The 21,517-nt window shown below is 47.2% G+C and overlaps 1 protein-coding gene across 2 annotated transcripts; it reads right to left on the reverse strand.

Annotated features, from left to right (window-relative positions):
- Window positions 1-4,337: 4,337 nt before the first annotated feature.
- CCT7 (chaperonin containing TCP1 subunit 7) lies at window positions 4,338-21,033 on the reverse strand. Of its 2 annotated transcripts, none has more exons than XM_079940968.1 (12): window positions 20,895-21,033; window positions 15,875-16,028; window positions 14,944-15,050; window positions 13,512-13,565; window positions 12,514-12,566; window positions 11,991-12,162; window positions 8,612-8,776; window positions 7,600-7,788; window positions 6,870-6,967; window positions 6,339-6,471; window positions 5,633-5,839; window positions 4,338-4,717 (listed from the first exon to the last, which is right to left on the reverse strand). In XM_079940968.1, exons 1-12 carry the CDS (start codon window positions 20,898-20,900, stop codon window positions 4,496-4,498), a joined length of 1,560 nt encoding a protein of 519 aa, XP_079797094.1. In that variant the 5' UTR covers window positions 20,901-21,033; the 3' UTR covers window positions 4,338-4,495. The 2 variants fall into 2 exon arrangements, with proteins under 2 accessions (XP_079797094.1, XP_079797093.1); XM_079940967.1 differs by having other exon boundaries at window positions 13,440-13,565.
- Between the last annotated feature and the right edge of the window lie 484 nt (window positions 21,034-21,517).

Genomic DNA, 21,517 nt, shown 5'->3' on the forward strand with positions numbered 1-21,517 from the left:
AGTTCCGCCTCTCAGGACTCCCACAGTGGCGCAAAGGCCGTGGGTCCTGCCAACCTTCATTTGGAAAGTTCTTTCAAACATTGATCTAGGTCCATCTTAGGGTTTCCTTCTCTCCTGTTACAGGGTGGGCTCTCAGCCCTAATCATTAGGCCACTGGTCCTGGCTGGGGCTGGGCTCCTCTAGTTTCTCAGTCCTTTCCAGAAACCCAACTTTCTGCCGCAACCTGGCACGGACATCAGCCCTGCTCTGGGTTACCCTGCAACGAGGCGTCCAGAGCTGGGACCCCACAGGATCAGAAGTGTACCCAGCTCTCCTGGCTCCCCACTCAGCTGTGTCCTGGCTGTTTTCATTGTTGATGATTTTCCTCCCGTGGCTTGTTCGGGCCCTGCCCTTTGAAGACGCCAAATACCAAGGGTGGCATGTTGGCAGCTCCTTGTCCAGTCCTGCACGAGGCCTTGTCTGTGTGGCATCCCCACCCCAGAGCAGCTAGTTCCATTGGCTCTTACCTCCGCAGCCCTGTCCCCAGGAGTCACGAAGGAGAAGCACAACTTTCCTCTGTTCTGGGGCCTGGGACGGAGGTGGAGGTCCACTCGGCCTGGTTGCCCTGGGTGTGTCTGTTCTGCTTTGCCAACTGCATCCTCCCTCCCTAGCCCCTGCCCCCTGTGACCCCAGGATGTCTCCCGGACAAAGCACAAAGGGATGCCCTGCTTGGCCTGAGCCTGTCCTACTGAGGGGCTTTTTCTGCCCTAGGTAGCCTCCATCCCTGAATACAAGGCTTTGGGCAGTTTCTCCCTGGGAAGATGCCTGCTGGAATGCCTGGCATCAGTTCTGGGAGAGGTCAGGGTGCACAGGCAGCAGGCTTGAGTGGGAGAAAGGTGGTGCTGAAAGGCCTGACGGTTGTCGTAGGTTCCTTCTGTGCAGTAGCGCCGAGCACCACCGGCACTGGGGCAGCAGAGTGAACGAGACTCCCCTCTCCTGCTGGTGGGGAGTTTGCCTCTCAACAAGTATGGCTGTTTCCAGGAAACCCACCAAGCCCCCCGCCCTGTATTTTCTAGCTGAGTGTGTGAGGGCTGTGTGGGGAGCATATTGCACAGGTCCGTGGGAACGATGGGTCACAGCCTGTACCGCTGCACACCTGGGGCTGACAGACTTGCGTGCCCTGGCCTTCATATGTGCCCTGAGAACTGGCGGGTTTGCGGGCTCCCCACCAGCTTGATGCTATTTTTGCCTCTCCTCAGGGGGATGAGCCCTGCTGCTGAGTGGAGAGCTTTTGTTCACTTGGTCACTTCTCTGGCAAGCACACAGCTAGGGCTGAGGGTGGGGAACAGGGATGGGGAGGGCCTGGCCACCCCCTAGGAGCACCTTATCCCTCACTCACCCACAGGAGAGCCCTCTTCCACATCTCACACCTTGATGAGATGCAAAAGAGGAGTATCTGAGAGAGCAAACCAACACAGGCCCTGCTCCAGGGGTCCCAGCATGTGTAGAGGCCCCATGGGTGATGGCCACTTGGTGTCCTTACCACCTCTCCTTGCCAGCCCAGCGCCTGGGAGGCTTGGGGTATTTGGCTTGAGTGTATCGTGCTTTATTCAGGCTGCCTCCCCACAGCACTGGCAGAGAACAAAGGAGATGCTGTATCTGCATCCCTGAGGGAGAGAAAGTGGGCTACCCAGAACCATGGCTTTTCACTGGCCAGGAGACCACCTAAGGACCAAGGCAGCTCATGGTTTCCTAGTCCCATGAGAGTGGAGTTTGAGCCAGTCCCTCAGCAATTGCTGGGGGGGAAAAAAAAACAAACAAAAAAGCGCCACCTCCTTCCCAAGGCCTGCTGCTCCAAGGTTTGACTCTGTCCTTTGCCTTTGGGTCCCGCCTGTCCCCCTGGTCCTGGTCTCTAGTCCTCTGGGCTGCCGGTGGGGAGCTGCCCATGCCCCAGTCCCTCTTGGGCGCCAAGTTGAAGATCTTTCCAGAGGGACTATTGGTGCCAAAGACCCAGTTCCTGGTGGACTTGGGGTGAAAACAGGAGAGATGGTGACTGGGTGCAGGGCCCAAGTGCCCAGAGGAGTTAACTCATACCAATGGGATCTGTCCCAGCCCATCAGCCCCTGATGAGTGCAACTTCCCTCCCCCAGGGGCCTGGCACTTCTCTTTTTACCCCTGGTGGCTGTGCTTTCTCACCCAGCCTTGTCCCAGGCCCCATTTCTGTATATATTGCTGTGTATTGTGTGTGTATTTATTCCCGGACAAGTGTGTGCATCTACAGCCTTGCCTGAGGATAAGGTTTAGGATTGGGTGAAGATCAGAATACCAGGGCCAACTGAGGCAACCAGCTCCTAGTCTGACCCCAACCCCTTGGGACCCTGGCCAGTCCCAAGACTGCCCCGACAATCAGGCAGGCTTCCCCGCCACAAGTCCGAGCCTTGTCTGCCACTGCTGGCAGGGCCCCAGGCCTCAGCTTTGCCCTGGCAGGGGTCTTGCATGCAGGGGCAGACTCGCCTCATGGCTAGTGCCAGTAGGCCTGGCTCTAGTGAGCCCTGCTGGCGGGGACCTCCACAACTGGCCCCAGGCTCTGCCTTCCCTGCACAGCCAGGCTGCAGTGGGCCTGAGCTGGGAGAATGGAGCTTCCCTCACCCCGAGCACATCAGGCAGAGGGGTGGAGAGCGTTTTTTGGTTTTGTTTCCGAAGTGGCGCCAGTACCTCCAGCCCCTAGGGGGCCTTCCCTGGCCCCACTTTTCTGCCCCACCCACCCAGGCATCACCATCCCAGCACTTTGCCCCACATCATCCGTAGATGCCCTTTGCTGAATGTACCCGAGCGTATGTATTTAAAAGGACTCAGATGGGCATCAGAATTTGTGGCTCTGTATCCAATAAAAGATGGTGAAACTGGAATCGTATCTGCCTCAGGGAAGTAAATGGTAGGTGGCCACATTTCCCAGTCTGTCACCAAACATTCCTTCAGCTGAAATGCACTGAGGTAGGAAGGAGGTGGATGATCTGAATGGCATCAGTGAGGTGAACTGAAGCATTAGGAAGACCTGTATCAGGACAGTAGACATCATTGCTGGAGGAAGGCCATGCAGGTCACTGACCGTGCCATAGCTTTCAGTGTGTGCAGGCAGATAAAGAGCCTCAGGGTGTCCCTTCTGGCTCTCAGCCAGGAGAAGCCATTTTTAAGGGCAACCCCAGCACAAATATAGCAGGAACAGCACACACTTGCCCATCCCCTCACTGGCTTGGTAACCTTAGGATGCTCTGGCCAGCCAATCCGACTTTGGCCTGATGGAGACCAGTTCCCCATCATGGTCTGGCTCAACTTTCCCATTTTACAAAATGGGGCTGCCCCACTGATTTAATTACTCAGGTCTTGAAACATTTAAAATCAGAAAAAAGAACAGGTGTTTAGGCTTAAACTGTGTGTGGCTCTAGCATCAAACAAGTAGAGGAGAACTTATCCCCACAACTCTGAGTCAGCTATTACCGTTATACAGGTAGAAGAGCTGAAAAAAATTTACTTACAGACAATCAAGTTAGGAGGGATGCCAAACTCCGAAGTCTGGACCTGCCACCACCCCCATTCTGCTTTTGAGTTCATCTGACTTGGCTGGAACTCAAGAGATTTTTTAAAAAATCACTTCCCAGATTTAGGGAGCAGAAGCTTCCTATTAATTACAGGTAGCTGCAGGCCAACTCTCAGAACTAGCAATAAACAAGGAGGCAGTCAGACTGCTGATTTTATCTGTGCTGGCTGTTCTGAACTTCCTCTGGTCAGAAGAAAGCAGAAAGGACCACTGGTGGCCGAACTGAGAAGACCGGGTGGCTCCTTCAGCCTCCTCCTCAATGGACTTACTTCTAAGAAGTCACAGAGTTTAGAAAGGATCTGTCCTCTCTGAAACATTCCTCCGAAAGCCCTCAACCTCAAGATCTTGAAAAAGAGGGATGAAAAGACTGAGCCAAAAGAATACAGAAGTAGAAGGGGGTAGACAAGGTAATGTAATGCATTTAACTCAAACCCAGAGAAACCCTGGCAGCAGAGCCAGGCGAGGCCAGGGCTATGTAAGGTGATGTCAGAAGAAAAGGAAGCAACTCCACACCTCCCAGCCACTGCTAGGACTGAGAAAACAACCAAAGCTAAACTTCCAGACAGGGGCTACTCAGGTGGAGCTCCTCCTCCCCTGGCAGAGTGGACCTACACTCTGCCCAACAATGACTAGAGGCTGTGAAGGACTCAGCCCAAGAGGGAAGATGATTTTCTCTTTTCTACCTGTTGGGTGAGTACATATAAAGCTACAATTGTGAGCTGCAGTCCAGACATGTATGAGTACAACTCCTGTGCCCAAATAATCTGCAAAATGAATTCTAAGTCTTTTAAGTTTTATTTAAATAACCTCCAGTGAGAAGAGAGTGGGCCAAATACTACCCCTTCCTTGTAATACCATTTCACCAAGACAGAGTGAGCACAGCCTGCAGGCAGCCTGCAGTGAGAGCTGGGGTGCCTCTCAATGGGGGTGGCCACGACCTCGGCCCCGGCCAGCAGCTGGGGGAACATCCACTGTGGAGCGAGGGTTCTTGATGGTTTCATCTACGGACACAATAAGGCACGCAGCCTCAGAGGCTGCAGTCAGGGCATTGATCCGCACCATAGCTGGCTCCCACACGAAGGCCTCAAAGTTGTCAGCAATGTCCTCATTGTTGATGTCCACGCCATACCACATGCCCCCCTGAAAGAGCAGAAAAAGAGGGAAAGTGATATGGAACTGCTCTCAAATTTCTTCTTGCACACCCTCTGAACGACTCGGATTGTTAGGAATCTTCAGGTTCTCTGAACCCGCTGGCAACTCCCTGAGGAAGGTGGCATTACAACAGGAGCCTGGAAGCCTCTTCCCACCCCTCCCCCACCCCCAACCTGAGAAGTGCTGACCACAGGAGACCTCCGGGCCCTCTCCCAGGCAAGCTACTGGCTTTTAGGGAGGCCCCATCCTCAGGTCACCTGAGGACTGTGTATGTCAAACCAGGCTTTTCAAGAGGAACACTTTCCAATCCCTTATCTCATTTCATCATCTCACTGCTTCCATTAGTCCCGATTTTACAGACAAGGAAACAGACGCAGAGAGTGACTTACTTAAAGTTCTAACACAAGTCAGAAACTAAGTCACTCACTTAATGCTGCTGTCACCGCACTGAGCATTTAACAGACAGCATTTAAGAAACATCTCTAAATGAGTATTTGCTAAACAGCAGATGAACAAATTAAATTCTCAGAGAGATCACAACTTGGAAGTGGTAGAGCCATGGCTGGACTGCTGTCAGCAGGGCCCTGGAGTGCTTCACCACCAAGGAACCCAGTACACATGGTATGTGCTTCCAGGCAGAAGGCCACAGGGTTCCTTTGGTTCCCCTCACGGCACCGTGAGGAGTGATCAGACTCTTGGAAGAAGCACTGAACAAACCCTGGAACCACCAGTCCCAGCACTGGTCTTTCCTTCTGACCTCAGAGGAGGCAGGCAGTTGGTACTGGGTTTGGTTCCAGCACTATCACCTGGGCTGACCACACAGAGCTTGAGTAAGCACAACACACACTCAGAATCTAGCCCCGTCCACCCAGTCCCTGGACCCGGAGGAGAGGAATAACCCACCTGGGCGTGCCGAGCCCGCAGCTTGTTGAGGATGTTTGTGGCATCAAAGCCAGCGTTGTCACACAGCTGGCGTGGGATAATTTCCAATGCCTTGGCATAGGCCCCAATCAATAGCTGCTGTTTTCCTGGAATGGTCCTTGAGTAATCTCGCAGGTACTTGGAGAGCTCCATCTCAATGGCGCCGCCACCAGCCACCACTGAATCATTCTGCAGAGACCAGACCCATCACTAAATGCAAGGGGTCCCCAGGTCTAAGCTCCAGTCTTGGCCAAATTAGGCCGTTCAGTCAATAGGCCCTCCAGCCCAGAAAGAGGGCTGGTTCCACATTCCCTCCCTCAGCCCAAGCCCCAGGAAGCCCAGACATGGACCTTGTCTAGCACATCCCAACTTCAATCTGGTGAATCTTATGGTTTCTGACCATCTTCAAGGTCACCTGTAGCTTGAGGGCACTGGCACAATCCCTGGGATGGCTGACTCTATCAGCTCCACAGCTGCTCCCAAGAACAAGTCTTAGCTTTTAAGGCAGCATGACTTATTTTGAGAGACTGAGGCTGTTTCTTTATCATCTGTGAGACGAATCAGGGCCCACATGCCCCACACGGAAGGACACAAGTTATACAGGGAAGGAATCACCACACAAATCCAGGGTCTCATCAGCTCAAGAGGCAGAGTGAGCTGTGCAGGCTGGAAGCTCCCAGCCTAGTACCTTGATGGCCCTTCTGACAATCATGATGGCGTCGTGCAGGGACCGCTCTGTCTCCTCCATAAACTGCTCAGCGCCACCACGGAGAATGATAGTACAAGTCTTGGCCTTGGGGCAGCCTTTGAAGAAATTGTACCTACACCCAGGGTCAAATCATATTTGTGAACTCCTTTCTGCTGCCAACCTGCTGTGTTCGAACCTTACCAAGTCCTCCCAACACTCAGCAGCTGCTCTTCTGTTCCTCACTAAGGTTCTCCAAGCCCACTCTTAAAGACATGTTCTTGGGAAGGTACCACAGGGGCTTGGTTGTACCACAGGGGCATAAAAGATGTGGAATCAGACTTTAGACCCAACTTGATCTTCTTCCCTCCCAAAACACTCTCTATATCTGAGCTCTTTATGCCCCATGAGGTATAAGACCTCAGAAGAGAATAATAGCATGTGCTATGCATACAGCACACCCCAAAGATGGCAGAAGGCCATCAGGCAAGTCTCGTGAGCTAAGCAAACAGGGAGCCCAGGACTACTGCTCACCTCTCGCCTCCAATCTGGGTCTCTTCAAAGACCTGGCAGCGGCCCAGAACATCTGATGACAGAGCGTTCACACTGGTCTGGATGGAGCCTCCGCAAGCCTGAGTAACACAAGACAACATCATCTAGCAGTGAAGGCTCACACGAGGCCAGAAGTGAGCTTCCTGCCACTTAGTCTTAAAGCCAATTCCCATGTTAGACTGCCATCGTGCCCCGGAGCTCTCCTCACTGGATGACCCACTCTCACCCTTGACCTCCAGGCTCCCTCTGGAAGAGGAGAAAACAAAACAGAACTAAGACACATGAAGGGCAAACAAGCCTGGTTAAAAGGAGATGGTGACCCTTTGTTTCACCCAATACCCCCTCCCCTAAACTAGGGTGCTTTGGGCCCAGCGACTGAAGTCAGGGTCAGTGCCTTAGACCTGAAACATCTTTGGTGAGATGCTCAAGAAGAAAGGGAGGAAACCTGGCCGGAAGCATCCAGCCTGGAGTTTAGCCAGCTAATCATAGCCCTACTGCTAGGTTTCCTTACAAATCAGCTTCCCTGACTTGTTTGGTTAGATTAACTCTTGTATACCGAGCATATACACACTGGAACTGGAGTGTTTCATGGCAAAAAGAGTTAAGAAGACAGGTCTAGATTCACATACCAATCACTCCAGTACACCAGGGGTAAGTGAAAACCCCCCTGGGGCCACAAAGACCAAGAAGCAGCCTGTGAAAGTTTGGTTACCATCATTGTCCTCTTCAGGTCCTCCTCCGGCACTCGGCCAGCACAGAACATGTCCCTGTCAGCAAAGTATTGGGTGGCCACATCCCCAATGGGGAGTTTGGACAAGACGACTTTGGCTCCGGAGTGATGGATCCTCTCTAACTTGTCATAAAGAATGTTCCATTCAGCATCAACGATTGCCTGATAATCCTGAAGAGACCCAGAAAAGGATGAGGGTGCTTTGGAGTGGAGGTTAGCCTATGTGGTATGTTAAAATATAACACACCCCTGCCAACTAAAATATACTGATTTGTTTGGGAATTAACAGGGATAAACAGAAGAGCCTCCTCTCAGTCCAAATATACAAGGACCCTATAAGGTAACGTAAGAGTCACCTAAAACTTTCAAACACAAAGGCAGAAAGTAACCCCAGGACTAGGAGCTACTCCAGAGCTAGCACTTGCTACAGTGCGAGACCTACTTTAGCCCGGCTAAGTTCTAGCTCCTCTGAGGCACTGCACCCATGGAGTTACCAATGACAAGACCCTTTCCCCCAAAGGCCATTCTGTGTTGGGGATACATTTTCCAAGAATACTTGCTTACAGCTGGGTGACACTGCTACCTCCAGAGACAGCCTTGGTGATATCAATGTTGGGAGCACACCTGTCCCTGCAACACGGGACCCAGTATAGAAAGGGCAGAGTTCACATCTGCCCAAATAAGAGGAATCAAAATACTGGGCTCACTATATAGCTGAGAGGCCCCTGCAAGCCCCTTCCCTGGGGCCAGAGGATAGTATTTCAGCATGTTTGCCCTATCCAAACCTCCTCAGGTCCAGGTCACTGAGAGAGAGCATAGAGTGAGAAAAGAAGTGGACCCAGTATGTAGACATTAATATTTAGGGGGATAGGAGGAGAAAGGAGCCCATAAGGTACCTGAGAAACAAAGCTAAGCCCAAGATGGCCACAAAGGCCCAAGGCTATGGCCCAGAATGTTGCCCATTTCCATGCCACTGCCAGCTGGTAGGGCCTACCTCAACTGTGTGGACTCTGATTTCCGCATTATCCTTCTCAGCTTTCAGCTCGAGCTCAACATTTAAAAGGGCAATCATTGGATTATGGTACTTTTTGGGTTGCATTTCAAACCCAGCATAAGAGAAAGTCTTCTTGAATGCAACACCAGCTACAAGCTGGGACTCCTGTTTAAAAAAACAAACAGTTCAACAGTTCAGTGCTGGCATGAAATGAAATCAAGTTAGTGGTGTGCTGGACTAATAATGCGTGTCCATTTCTGTGAACCTGAAAGAGTTAACCATGTTTTTATTTCACTGTTGTAACAAAGTTTTTCCATCATCCTAAAAGCTAGGAAAAATACAGAGCATATTTTGGTTGTGTCTTCAGTATAAGGAAAACCAGTTTGCTTGCAGAGACTAAGCATGGTAAAGGCCTGTTTGGGCTGTTCTCTGAGACTGACTTCCAAAGCGGGTGCCAAGGGATGAACTTTGATCCCAACTCCCCACCTCCCAGTCTTCTACACATACGTACACATACCCCTCCCTACCTGTACTGCACACGAGCACACACATACCTGTGTGCTGTAGCCTAGGTGCTTCCTCCTTCCAGGAGATGAAAACAAAAGGTCCTAAGGGTCAGAAATTTCCTGCAGTTCCCAAGCTATCATTGTGGCTATTCCCATCTTGATCCCTCAAAATATGAACTACTACCACTTGTTCCATAACAGAGCTTGCTGTGGGGTGGATTTAATAGCAGGGCATAATAGAAAGCATGTTGCACTTGGGAGTGGCTTCAGCAGTATCAGAAGACAGGTTCAAATCTCAGATCTCTTTCTTACTAAAAAACCTAGTCATTTCCCACTCTGTAAAGAAGGGTGTATTCAGTAAGTGAAGTAAGTCAGAAAGAGAAAGACAAATACCATATGATATCACTTACATGTGGAACCTAAAATATGACACAAATGAACTCATCTATGAAACAGAAACACTCACAAACATGGAAAACAGACTTGTGGCTGCCAGGGGGGAGGATGGATTGGGAATTTGGGATTAGCAGATGCAAACTATTATATATAGAATGGATAAACAACAAGGTCCTACTATATAGCACAGGAAACTATATCCAGTATCCTGTGGTAAACCATAACAGAAAAGAGTATGAAAAAGAATATATACATATATATGTATAACTGAATCACTTTGTTGTACAGCAGAAATTAACACAACACTGTAAATCAACTATACGTCAAAAAAATAAATTTTTTTAAATAGTGTATTCAGTTCAACGACCTATATGTTCTCTGCTAGTGCTAATCTACAATACTAGTCTATAATACTGTAGCCTATCGGTGAAACAGATTGCTACATCATTCAAATCCACAGCCTCCTAAAGGGGGTGATGCCTGAGCTGAATCAAGATGGATAAGCAGAAATTAGTCAAACAGAAAAAAGAAAGAGATGTTCCCAAAAGACAGAGGCAGTGTGGTGCAATCGGGATGAAAAGCTACCTGCAGTTGCTGGAATACAAAATAAGAGGACAGGGACCAGTTTAGGAGAATCTTAAAGGCTCTGCTAAGGCCTGACTCTTATCCTGTACACAATGTGGAACCCCAAAATGCTTTACACACAGAGTGTAAACTGGGGAACTTCACGCTGCAACAAAAAATAGAATGGACTTAGGGGATGCAAGACTGGAGGAAGAGTGACCACTACCAGGACAATGGTCTAGTAAAAGAGACAGACTTAGGAAACAACAGATTGGTAGGTAAAATGAAACAACAGTGATCAACAGGTTGGGGGGAATTGGAAATATTTTTAAGGATGACCCTAGACTTCTGGGTTGAGTGACTGAATAATGGTGGTGATAGCAGCTATGTCAAGGAATACAGAAAATATTACAGGTTTGGAGGATGAGATAATGAGTTCAGTAGCAGTGAGATCCAAGAGTGTGAAGTTCAAGAGAGAGGTAAAGGCTGAAGATATATATCAGGAAGTTTTCAGTTAATCCTGAGAACAAGTAAATAATTACTACCACCATTTACTGAATTGTGTGTCAAGTATTGTGTTAAGGGTTTTACATGCATTTAAGAGATGTGGGACAGTCTGAAGAACATACGTGTGGCTTGGAGCCCCTGGCTTTCTCACCAGATAAGATTAGTTCTGACCCCTAGTTTAGTGAATGCCAGTCTAATCTCAAGGGTTTATGGGAGTAGGAAGGCCCAGGAGAAAATGGAATATTGCTATCAAAGCAGTGTGTAAAGACAAAGTCGGCAAGCCATGATGCAAAGAATGGGCGGAAACATGAGTGGTAGTGGGGGCTGAAGATGGGGAATGGCTCAGATGACCTCCATATTCCTCACAGCTTTATTATATAAAGAGAACCTCATCCCACTGACATGTGCCATGACAGGAGGAAGAGGGAGGTGGACAGAATGAAATGCAATTTGGAGGGGTAGAAGTCCCTCCAAAGACTTCAAAGAACAAAAAGTAAAGGGCCAGGATATAATATTTCAAGCAGGTCTTGTCCTGTCCAAATCACCTCAGGCTGAGGTCACCAAGGAAGAGTAAAGTAAGAAGTAGAGCAGGCCAAAGACTAGAAAGGTCCAACATGGAGACACCAACATTAAAGAAGGTTTCCAGAAAGATACTTCTGTGTTAAAAAAGAAAAAAGTTATAGTTATGCTGTGCAATATAGTGGCCACTAGCCAACATGTCTCTATTTAAATTTAAATAAGTGAAAAAATATGTTGTTAAGTAGACAAAAGCAAGTTGCAGAACACTATGTATTACAAGTGAGCAGTTGTTTAAGAAAACAATATTTACATTTGTACTTAGAGATGCAGAGTACTTCTGGAAGAAGAGCGACATGGACAGGGACACGGGGAGACACACACACACACACACACACACACACACACACACAGTTAACTGGTGGCTGTATCTGGGGCAGGAGTGGTGTAGGGGACATTTGTTTTTTCCTTTAGGAATTCTAAACAGTTTGAATTATGTATTATCTATTCAAAATTAATGAATAAAAGAAGGGAGAGGTTGGCCATATCACTTGGAGAAGAATGGACTGAAATGTACTTCTCATATATTTATTGAGGGTTTTAGATAATTTATCAGAGCTAGCCCTATCCCCCTCCCACATTAACAATGAGATTCTTAAAATCAGCCAGTTCAATCTTCCATTCTGCTGACAAGTAAATATAGGTCTGCAGAGGTTACAAAATGCACCTACAGGAGAAGCCTGTAGCAGCAGTATGGGGAACAGCTCCAGTCTGCCTTCCAGCCCAACATGCATTCTCTCTGTTCCTGTACCGTGTGCTCTCCTACACCAAGCTGTCTGAAGGGTCAATGTGAAAGCAAGAGCCTCCTAGGGAGGCCACAGCAGGCTCACCTCTAGGGCTCCACCCTGAACCTTCTTGATTCCAATCATTTTAAGCTGCAGCAAGTCATCGAGCATCATCACCGCATCCACCACCATCTTAGCGAAGAAGGCTTTCTGCTGGGAGATCAGCTTGGAGCTCAGAGCAGTCACGGCACATTTCTCTAGCAGCTTCCTCTGCTCCCTGGGACACAAGGGTGGGACCTGCATCAGGCCTTGAAAGCCCCTCTTACCTGACTCTACTGCAATGTGGAGATAGTTTCTGTTTTAGTCTCTAAACTCAGCCCTCAACAATTTCATCTTCTGTATCTTTAGGGCAGATTATCAGTGACAGCCGGTGACTTGTAGTCAAAGACCTTATGAGTGATAGCTTTTAAACTACAACCTACAGCCTCTTTTGTAATGCATGGGCTGGGGCACAGCCAGAGGTCTAGCAAGAGCCAAACAGCCCCAGGCCATGCAGGGATTCCACTTGCTTCTCCATTCAATTTGGCCACGGAAGTCAACGGTCTGACAAAGTTCACTGCAAACTTACACTTTATCTTCCTTCTTCACAGTGACGGCAATCTCTTTGATCTTGTTAACCGCCTGCCAAGAACACAAGCTGGGTGAGTCTCTCATGCTCAAGACAAACTGGAGAAGTGCGTCCCAATCGCTCCTGCTAGTCCCTAATCTGTCTGCTCCCAAATCTCAAGCATTTCTACTCCACAGCTGAAACAACATTTCTAAGTCTTGTAGCTGCCCAGAAAAATATAAATCTCTATAGTTTAGAAAATGCCCAAAGTTAGAAATGTAGAGTAGGTATAGTTCTGAAGAATCATCAGGGTACATCAGGATTCAGCTCTGGATCTGCAGGTAACACACTAAATAAAACAAATGAATGGAAACACACTATGACACTAAATTAGGCCAAATTTTCTGGCTTACAAACAGCACCTGTGACAACTTTTAGCACTTTATATATTAATTAGGTATGTTATATACGATACACATATTTGTATGTTAAACATGGTATCTTTTCAAAGCCATCTTTTTCAAAAGATATCCGTTCATACTTACTTCTCATGTATGATTTCGTTTTAATGCCACCACCCCAAAACAGAGGTAGTAACGAGACAAAGTAAGGCATAGAGGAACTGACTTACCCCAGGTTACAGAATGAAAGTCAAAGGTCAATAAAAGCAAGGTCTCAAGATGTGCCATGAAGTACTTGATAAAAACAAAAACAGCTCTCACCAAGAGCTTATTATCATAGTCTATCAGGAAACCTGAGGCTTAAAGAGATTAAGTAATATACCTAGTCAAAAGCTACTGAATGGTAGAACTGAGATTCCTAGGCAGCAGAATTCAGAAAATGTCCAAGGAACCTTGTTCCCAGTCCCTCCACACCCCAATAAAGATAGTATCCTAAGAGAAATACAAAGGTGCCCAAAGCGCCCAAGTTCACCAGCACTCCCATACCAACTGAGTGGCAGTGCGGAAAGCTCGGATGATGATCTGTGGGTGCAAACCTTCCTCCACGTAGGGTTTCACCTGCTTCAGAAACTCTGCAGCCAGCAGGGTCACTGAGGTGGTGCCATCACCGACCTGGAAGAGGATGACAGTAAATTCACGTTTTCTCACGTTCAGGGATAAAGCTCCAAAACTCCACTTTTTAAGCAATCTACCCATTTAAACTGGGGACTGTTTAAATGGATATTAAGCCTTTTCTGGGAAGCACAGCTTTTTGCAACAAGTAGAAGAAAGGTGTTGGTGGATAGGTACTCATCCCATCAAATGGTCCTGGGCCACAAAATTAATTCCCCAGCCAGGCCATTCTCCAAAGAGAGCTGATTTGGACAAATTTCCCCAGAATATGAAATCATATATGTATATTAGCCAAGAACTTATTTATTACGGACAAGATACTATGATGAGTAAGACAGTTCCAGAGATGCTTATAATACAATGCTCACATGTCACAAATAACCATAGTAGCAAGAGGTATGAGATAAATATTCTTTAAGGAGCACAAAATACTACAGGAGTTTACAAAACAAACCTCTAAGGACCAGCTAAGGTCCTTTTTATTTTAAACACTATTTGGAATTAGCAGATCACTAGTCTGCTAATCTTTCTTACATAGCTATTTTCTATGATAGGATCTAAACCTTATTTTTAATGAAGGAGGAAAAGAATAAGAGCTTTCTCTCTCTCTCTCTCTCTTTTAAGAATAAGAGCTTTTGAAAAAAACTAGCTAACCTCTGATTTAGAAGATACTTATTTTTTATTCACTTATGTCCACTGTATAATATAAGGGACTTCAGGGAGAAAAAATGGTTACTGTGGCGAAGGGTTTAAGCCACCAAATTCCTGAACAGAAAGGTATTCCTTTGTTGAAAATATTAACCAATCAAATCTATACTCTTCTCACTTTAATTTTATATAACCCATACTGTTTTACAGGCTACTGGGTCCTAACAGACCTTTTGATATAACTTCAGGACATATCTGTAATACTCTGAAATGCAAACTTGCCTCTCTCAACATTTATTATCAAGACCACAGTGTCAGAAATGGTTTTGAAAAAGGCAGACGAGTTAATGTCACTGATTTGCACACGTTAAGATGGTAAGTTCTAGGCGACGTATATTTTACCACCATAAAAATATTTTCTTTTAAAAAGAAAGGTAAACTGGAAACAGTTTCCAGCCCCATCTTATAAGGCAACCAACAGATTAGAGGTTAAATTATTTACCGAGCAATTCAAATGAATGACAGCACACAGGCCTGATGTTAAGATCTCAGCCACACACAGTGGATCAGCAGGAATTTTAAAAGACTATTAATTCCACCTAAATATTTTCGCAAGCAATTACTTGTGAAATTATAATTTTAGACATAAAATCAAAATTTTTAAAGAAAGGAGAGCAAAGGAGCAAGCAGGCATGTGTTTCACTGAAACACATAGGCTTGATTTTCCTACCTCAGCATCTTGGGATTTGGCAATGTCCACTAAAGTCTTTGCTGCAGGATGGACAACATCAAGGAGTTTCAGAATTGTGGCCCCATCATTAGAAATTGTTGCTTTGCCTTAAAAGGAACAAACACAAAGTAAAAATGTAAAGACCTTTTCTTAAATTCTGTCTTCTAGTTGGACTTGGAGCCCATATACACATTATTGGGATGGGACAGAGGGGCTCATGGTGGGAATGAACTGATCTTTTTACAGAGTTAGCTCTGTGCAAAAAGGGCCACCTAAAATCACACATTCCAAAGACCATGAACTCCTGATTTTCCTTGAAGAGCAAAGAGCACACCTCTACTGGATGTAGAAAACATTTTAAAAAATAAGAATGAATAATCATTTAGATATTCTTAACAGTTGATACCCTAGTATTTCACTTGTAAATTAATACACTAAAACGTAAGGGGGAATTTGTCTTGGCAACATGATCCAATGGGAGTGACCACAGGCAACTCCGGAAGATTCCATAGTGTTTCTAGGCTAAATCTCTCTACAAGGCAACAGGCTTCTGAGCCAGGCTTCTCTCATATATTCCCAGGGGGCTCAGGATTCAGGACAATGTCTGAAAAGAAACTGCTTCACAGTGAGCAATCCTTCAGAGGTCTTAAAAGCAGTGAGATTTCTGGGCTTCCCTGGTGGCGCAGTGGTTGGGAGTCCTCCTGCCGATGCAGGGGACACGGGTTCGTGCCCCGGTCCAGGAAGATCCCACATGCCGCGGAGCGGCTGGGCCCCGCAACGGGAGAGGCCACAGCAGTGAGAGGCCCGCGTACCACAAAAAAAAAAAAAAAAAAAAAGGCAGTGAGATTTCTAATGCCAACCTCTGCTAGCCCCAAACACTCTGGGGGAGCCTCCTCTTCTGCAACTGGCCTGAGGAACTCTGCAGACTTACCTCGGCCATCCACAATGAGCTTGTCCATACCACGGGGGCCCAGGGTAGTTCTTACAGCCTCAGCAATCACCTGGCAGGCACTGATGTTACTTACAAGCTGGGGGATGCCTTGGGAGCTATCAGTCCCCTCTTTCAACAGGATAACTGGTGTGGGCTAGAGAAGAAAGAGCAATTGAATGGTTTTTTTAAAAAAATAATCATTCATTACATAAGACTTAAGGAGGGAGAGGAAAAATGCTCTCATCTCCCCAATAACAGAAATATATCTGGAGGCCCTTTTAAACCACATTCCTCCACTGTCCATCCACTATATCAATTCCTTAAACTGCCTCTACCTCCAGAGATAGCATACTTGCAGGTGTGCCAGAAAATGGTTTGAGAAGCACTGATTTAGTCAAAAAGAACAAATCAAATAATGTGTTCTCCAGTGCCCAACTGCATAAGCATAGCCCTTTCAACTTCTGACCTTATTCCCTGTTTTAAGGAATTAGGCCACATCACAGGAGGAAGCAGGCCATGCTCAGTGTTCACCCTCCAGCAAGCATTCATTTATCTGCATTAGAGCTTAATCGTAGAGAAGTAGATGGGGCACTGATGCAAAACATGAGGTGCTAACAGCTTCAGATGTTGTCCTGGAGATGCCCAGGCAGACAGCTTTACCAATGATGTTTAGCTGGAGTGTAGGGAAATGGCTAGGCAGAGAAACAAATGGCAGCTTTGTCCGCCTCACAAAATGACAACAAATCTAATTTGTACAGCAATGTTTCCCTCTCTCATGCTGGGTCCATAAAGCCTCCTTGTGACTAATCTCCAACCAGATACCCTAAACAAGTTTTTCTCTATTTTGCATTGGTTTCCAGAACAGTCACTGTTCTCGTAGAGGCTTTATCTGTGGAACTGCTTTAGAAACTCTGGGAAGACAGGGATATCTGCTTATTTTAAAGCGCCTGCTTAGGTACCTTTGCTCCAGTGACCATTAGCAGACAGTAATCCCTTAGCTTAGCACACAAGACTGCTTTCTCTCTGCATCCAAGCCTGTGCCTTCAGAGATGAGCTCATGAACCAGGCCCAGTCTTCCCTGCATTTGTGACTGATTTTATGTGTATAAAACAAATTAAGGATAAATACTGTTGCAACATTTTTGTTATGTTAGTTATGCAAGTGCTATTACGCTATGCTTTGAAATTTATTTTTTCCTGTGGGTTACAATATAAAGTTTGAAAATCACTGCCCATGTCCACCCCTAGGGGGTACTTCAGGTGTCTGAGCAGGGAAGGCATAGGAAAGCACAGGGCTGTTTCAGCCCAACAAAAAGGAGCCAGGAATTCACACACTACAAAGTCGAGCAACCCATGAGGCTGACTCCACATTAACTGAGCAGTTTCTTTAAAAATTCGACTCCTTTGGCCAGTGTAGCTGGAGGGTAGTGAGTAAGTGGAAGACTGGAATGAGGCTGAAGAAGCAGGCAGGAACCAGGTCACTACTCACTTACAGACTATAGTAAGGAGTTTAGATTTTAGTCCTACAAAGAAGGGAAGCCCTGGAAAGGCTTTTAGCAGAGGAATGGCATAGTCTAATTTACACTGGGAAAAAAACAAAAAACAACTATAGAAAATGGGTAAGAAGAGGCAAGATATAATGTGCAAATGCATAAAAACAGGCTGGAAAAATGTACAACAAACTCTAATGAGTAAGAGTGGTAAGTAAAGAAAGTTTTGACACTTGGATATTTTGTTTTGTTTCAACTTTTTCTAACAAACATATCACACATTACTTTTTTTTTTTTTTTAAAGAATACTGGAAGGAAAATTCCTTCCTTTTCATGGTAGAATCCCAGGTTTGGTGGCAAGAAATGGCTTCTCTATACTCTCAGCTTTCCTTCGGGTTCCTCACAAGGAAAGCTGTGTCCCCCAAAAGGCCCCACCTTCTCCCAGTCCTGCTAAATCATTCCTCAGGGCAACCTCAAGTCACCTCTGGTCCAACCCTGCCCCGGATGAAGCCCTACGTTTTAAATGAAAAACCAACTTGAGTCTTAATCCCTTCCTATTTCCTTTGACAGATTCTTTCACCTCTCCAAGGCTAACTTATCCAATGTTTTTATAAACTTTTTCTCCCTCTACCTCCAAATTGTACCCCCGCCAACAAGAGCCACACTGCCCCGTTCTACCAAAACCACCTGCTTACCACTAGGCCAGCAATTCCTCAGAGTCTCCATTCTTCCAAATTTTCTCAACAGCCGTTAACATGAGCATTGGGAACAGGGGGTCCCAACACTCCCTGCTCCTTCTTGAGCACAATGTTTACATTGCCATCCATCTTAAAGTACAAGCTTCCCAAAGGTAAGGAGTACACTAATCTCAATGTGTAGAATGCCTAGATTTGGTCACATACGAAACAATATACAGAAGCTTTTGGTGCTGAAAATTCAACTGTTACATATCAACTGACCCTTGAAGAGCATGGGTTTGAACTGTGTGGATCCATTTATACCTGGATGTTTTTTCAATAGTAAATACTACAGTATTACACTATCTGAGGTTGGTTGAATCCTCGGATACAGAGGAACCCCGGATATGGAGGGCTGACTAAATCATATGCAAATTTTCAACTGAGTGGAGTCAGACCTCCTAACCCCCGAGTTCTTCAAGGGTCAACTACACTTGAAAATGCTTTATACAAGTCATGAAATAAGGTGGCAGTCAGTTATTTTTGGAAAAGCATCGGCATCACGGTGATACTAAATTCACTGAAAATTCTTAAGTACAAAGCAAGGAGGGCTTGGAAGCAGCTCACCACGTTGTCCCCAAGTTCCCTACGCTTTAAAGGCCCTACATAAATGGCAGGCTGGGTACAGAGATCATTTAAGGAGGGAAAGGTGGCAGGGCTGGATTGAGCCAAGCCAGGTCAATCAGGATGGGTCCTCTTCTGTCAGTTTCCCGGGGGTAAGCACTGCTATGGAAAGCCCAGCTTCTGTCCCTAAGTTACTTTCCAACCGCATTTTTACTCAAGTAAAGAAACAACAGCAGAATCCAGTAATCTGCCAAGGGTACCATGGAAGCCTTGGTAATTTCAGCTTAATAGTCTTCTTCTTCATCCTCCTTAAAAACTTGTATTAAGCATTATTAAGCTTGACGCTCTATAAAACAACAGGTGTTCATATGCTAAGTCATGTAGTGCTCAACACCACAAAGGCAAGCATACATTCTGTACGGCTGTACCAAAGACTGAGCTTTCTGGGGAACCGTTTTACCTCTCAATCCCAGAAGGCTTCCAGAATATCAAGTACCAATTCAATAACAGCAAGGAGAATTCTTGGTGACTGAAGTTTCACACACCAAAAGGACAACTATAATTGGTCAATACAGCAAAGAAACAGAAAAGATGTCAGTTCAGGAAAAACCCAAGGTGGTGGTCTGGAGCCTCTTGGTGAAGGGTTTTATCACCAGTCAGAAGAATCTTGGTTCTGATCCCCAGTTCTTTAAAGGCCAACCAAAACTCTTATGGTAGCCTTGGCAGGAAGGTGGATTACAGGGACGAAAAGGCAAGCAACCACCTAGCAGACTAGCTAACATGCTGAGTGTTACTACCTGATGGGCACTTCATATGTATTCATTCATTTAATCCCCTTTAACAGACTGAGGGCCAGAAATGTAATACCATGCTCAAAGTCACACACCTAGTAAGTGGCAGAGCTAGTTACGAACCTAGGCATTCAGTGTAGCTCCAAAGCCCTTACTCTCCACTGCTCTACTATGCTGCCTCTGCACACAAGATGAAGATGACTTCAGGAACAGTAACGTTGAAGATGGACTGAAAAAGGCAGTACTAGAGGTATGAAAGGGAGAGGGAATACAGATTAATGCCAGGTTCCTTCTATCTTGGGTACAGGCGGGATTCACAGGGCATTTGGCCACAATGAACACCTCATAAGGGTCAGTTTGACATCTACTAGGTCAGGGATAAGCGGAGGAAGCAGGAAAAGAACAGAGAACTGAGTTGGATTGAGAGGCTAAAATGAACGAGTGAACTGCCAAGTGCACAGGGAGCAGTATCTTAGGGTTTCGCTTCAAACACTTAAAAGCTGACCCTGTTCAACAGCAACTCAGGAGACACCACCGAGGTGCTTTGGGATCCACGTAAGGTATCTGCAGCTGACATGGAAAAACGGACAACGTGGAAGCGGGGAGGGGAGGAGGGCTACAGAGACACTCCAGGATTCACCAACCTCCCTAACTTAAGAAAACGAGAACCAGAGTTAGGTGGCCAACTAGAAAAGCCGCCTAATGTCACATCTGGAGGCGCAGACAGGGTCGGACTCAGAGGCCGGGTCTTCCCACCTCTGATGCAGTGTCCCCATCTGCCCTACCTATTCTCCTGGCTGAGGAGGTGGACCTCCGACAACCAGCAGAGCCTGGTACATTCAGTAGGTAATAAATATGCGTTTGCTTAATGAACGAGTGAGTTAATTAAAGTACGAGCGGAGAGGTCTGTTTCCATTTACGCAGCAGCAGGCGGGGAGCAGTGGGAGACCACAGTTGAGACCTTGGGCTCGGCCCAACATAAGGTCCCCATGCTGCCTCTGCAGGTTCTAGGAAGCACCCGCTTCACATCCGCATTTTCCAGGGCAGCCAGAGCTTCCTAGGCTGGCCTCGACCGCGTATGCACGCTCAACCCGCAGTCATTTAACCCAGGTCATGATTATGGGGGCTCAGAAAACTGGGTGGCCGATGCGGATTCGCGGCCCCGAAGCACCCTGGGATTTGCAGTCCCCAGCCGGGCCGACCAGAGCCTCCTCTTGGGCCCCACACAACCCTCATCGAGGGCCCCTGCTCCGTGCCCGGGCCCACCAGACGGCGGCGGGCCGGGATCACCCACAGACAGGGCTCGGGGGAAGGACCGAGGCAGTAGGCTGGCGGGGGCGGTGGGGGGGGGAGGTCCTACTGGACCGGCCCCGGCCAGGCGGCGCCAGCTACTGACCAGATGGCAGCGGATGGAGCCAGATGCGCAAGACACCACTCACCATCATTTTGGAAGCCTATTCAGTGGCCCGCTGCTCCTCTTCTCTGCGCCCGGGCCGCCCAGCAACCCCACAATCCTCCGCGCCAGAGAAACCCCCAGAAGCTTCGCCAAGCCGTTGCAAAGGGAGAGGAAGGGGATGGGCCGCTTCCGCCACTCTATGGTTCGCTATCACAGAGTCGGCGTAGCTAGAAGGGCCAGAGGCTGGGCTTCCGCCAGCCGTCTTACGAGAAGCGGTGGTAAAGGAACAGTCAGTCGCTGGTTTTCGATGGTGCCATTCTTTTTGAGCATGTAGGATCCTTGCTCGGCCCGCGTCGCCCACTAACTCTAATTCCATTTCCCTTCTCCCCTCAAACGCCAGCCCAAGGAATGCAATAAACGCAAATATTTATTGAGCGCTGACTGCGGAATAGGCTTTTGCTGAGTAAGCATTTGACGTAAGTGAGCTCATTTAACCCTCACAACGCTATCGCGATGGCACTGAAATCATGCCCAATTTACAGATGAGAGAACTGAGGCTGAGAGGTTAGGTGTCCAAAATCACAGTTGTACAGTAAATGGTAGATAAACAGGCGCGGGCACCTGGCCCCAATGCTCGTTTTCTGGCTCGGCACTGGCCAGCGCTTC

The sequence above is a fragment of the Stenella coeruleoalba genome (assembly GCF_951394435.1).
Source record: "Stenella coeruleoalba genome assembly, chromosome: 13".
NCBI classification, from domain to species: Eukaryota; Metazoa; Chordata; class Mammalia; order Artiodactyla; family Delphinidae; genus Stenella; species Stenella coeruleoalba.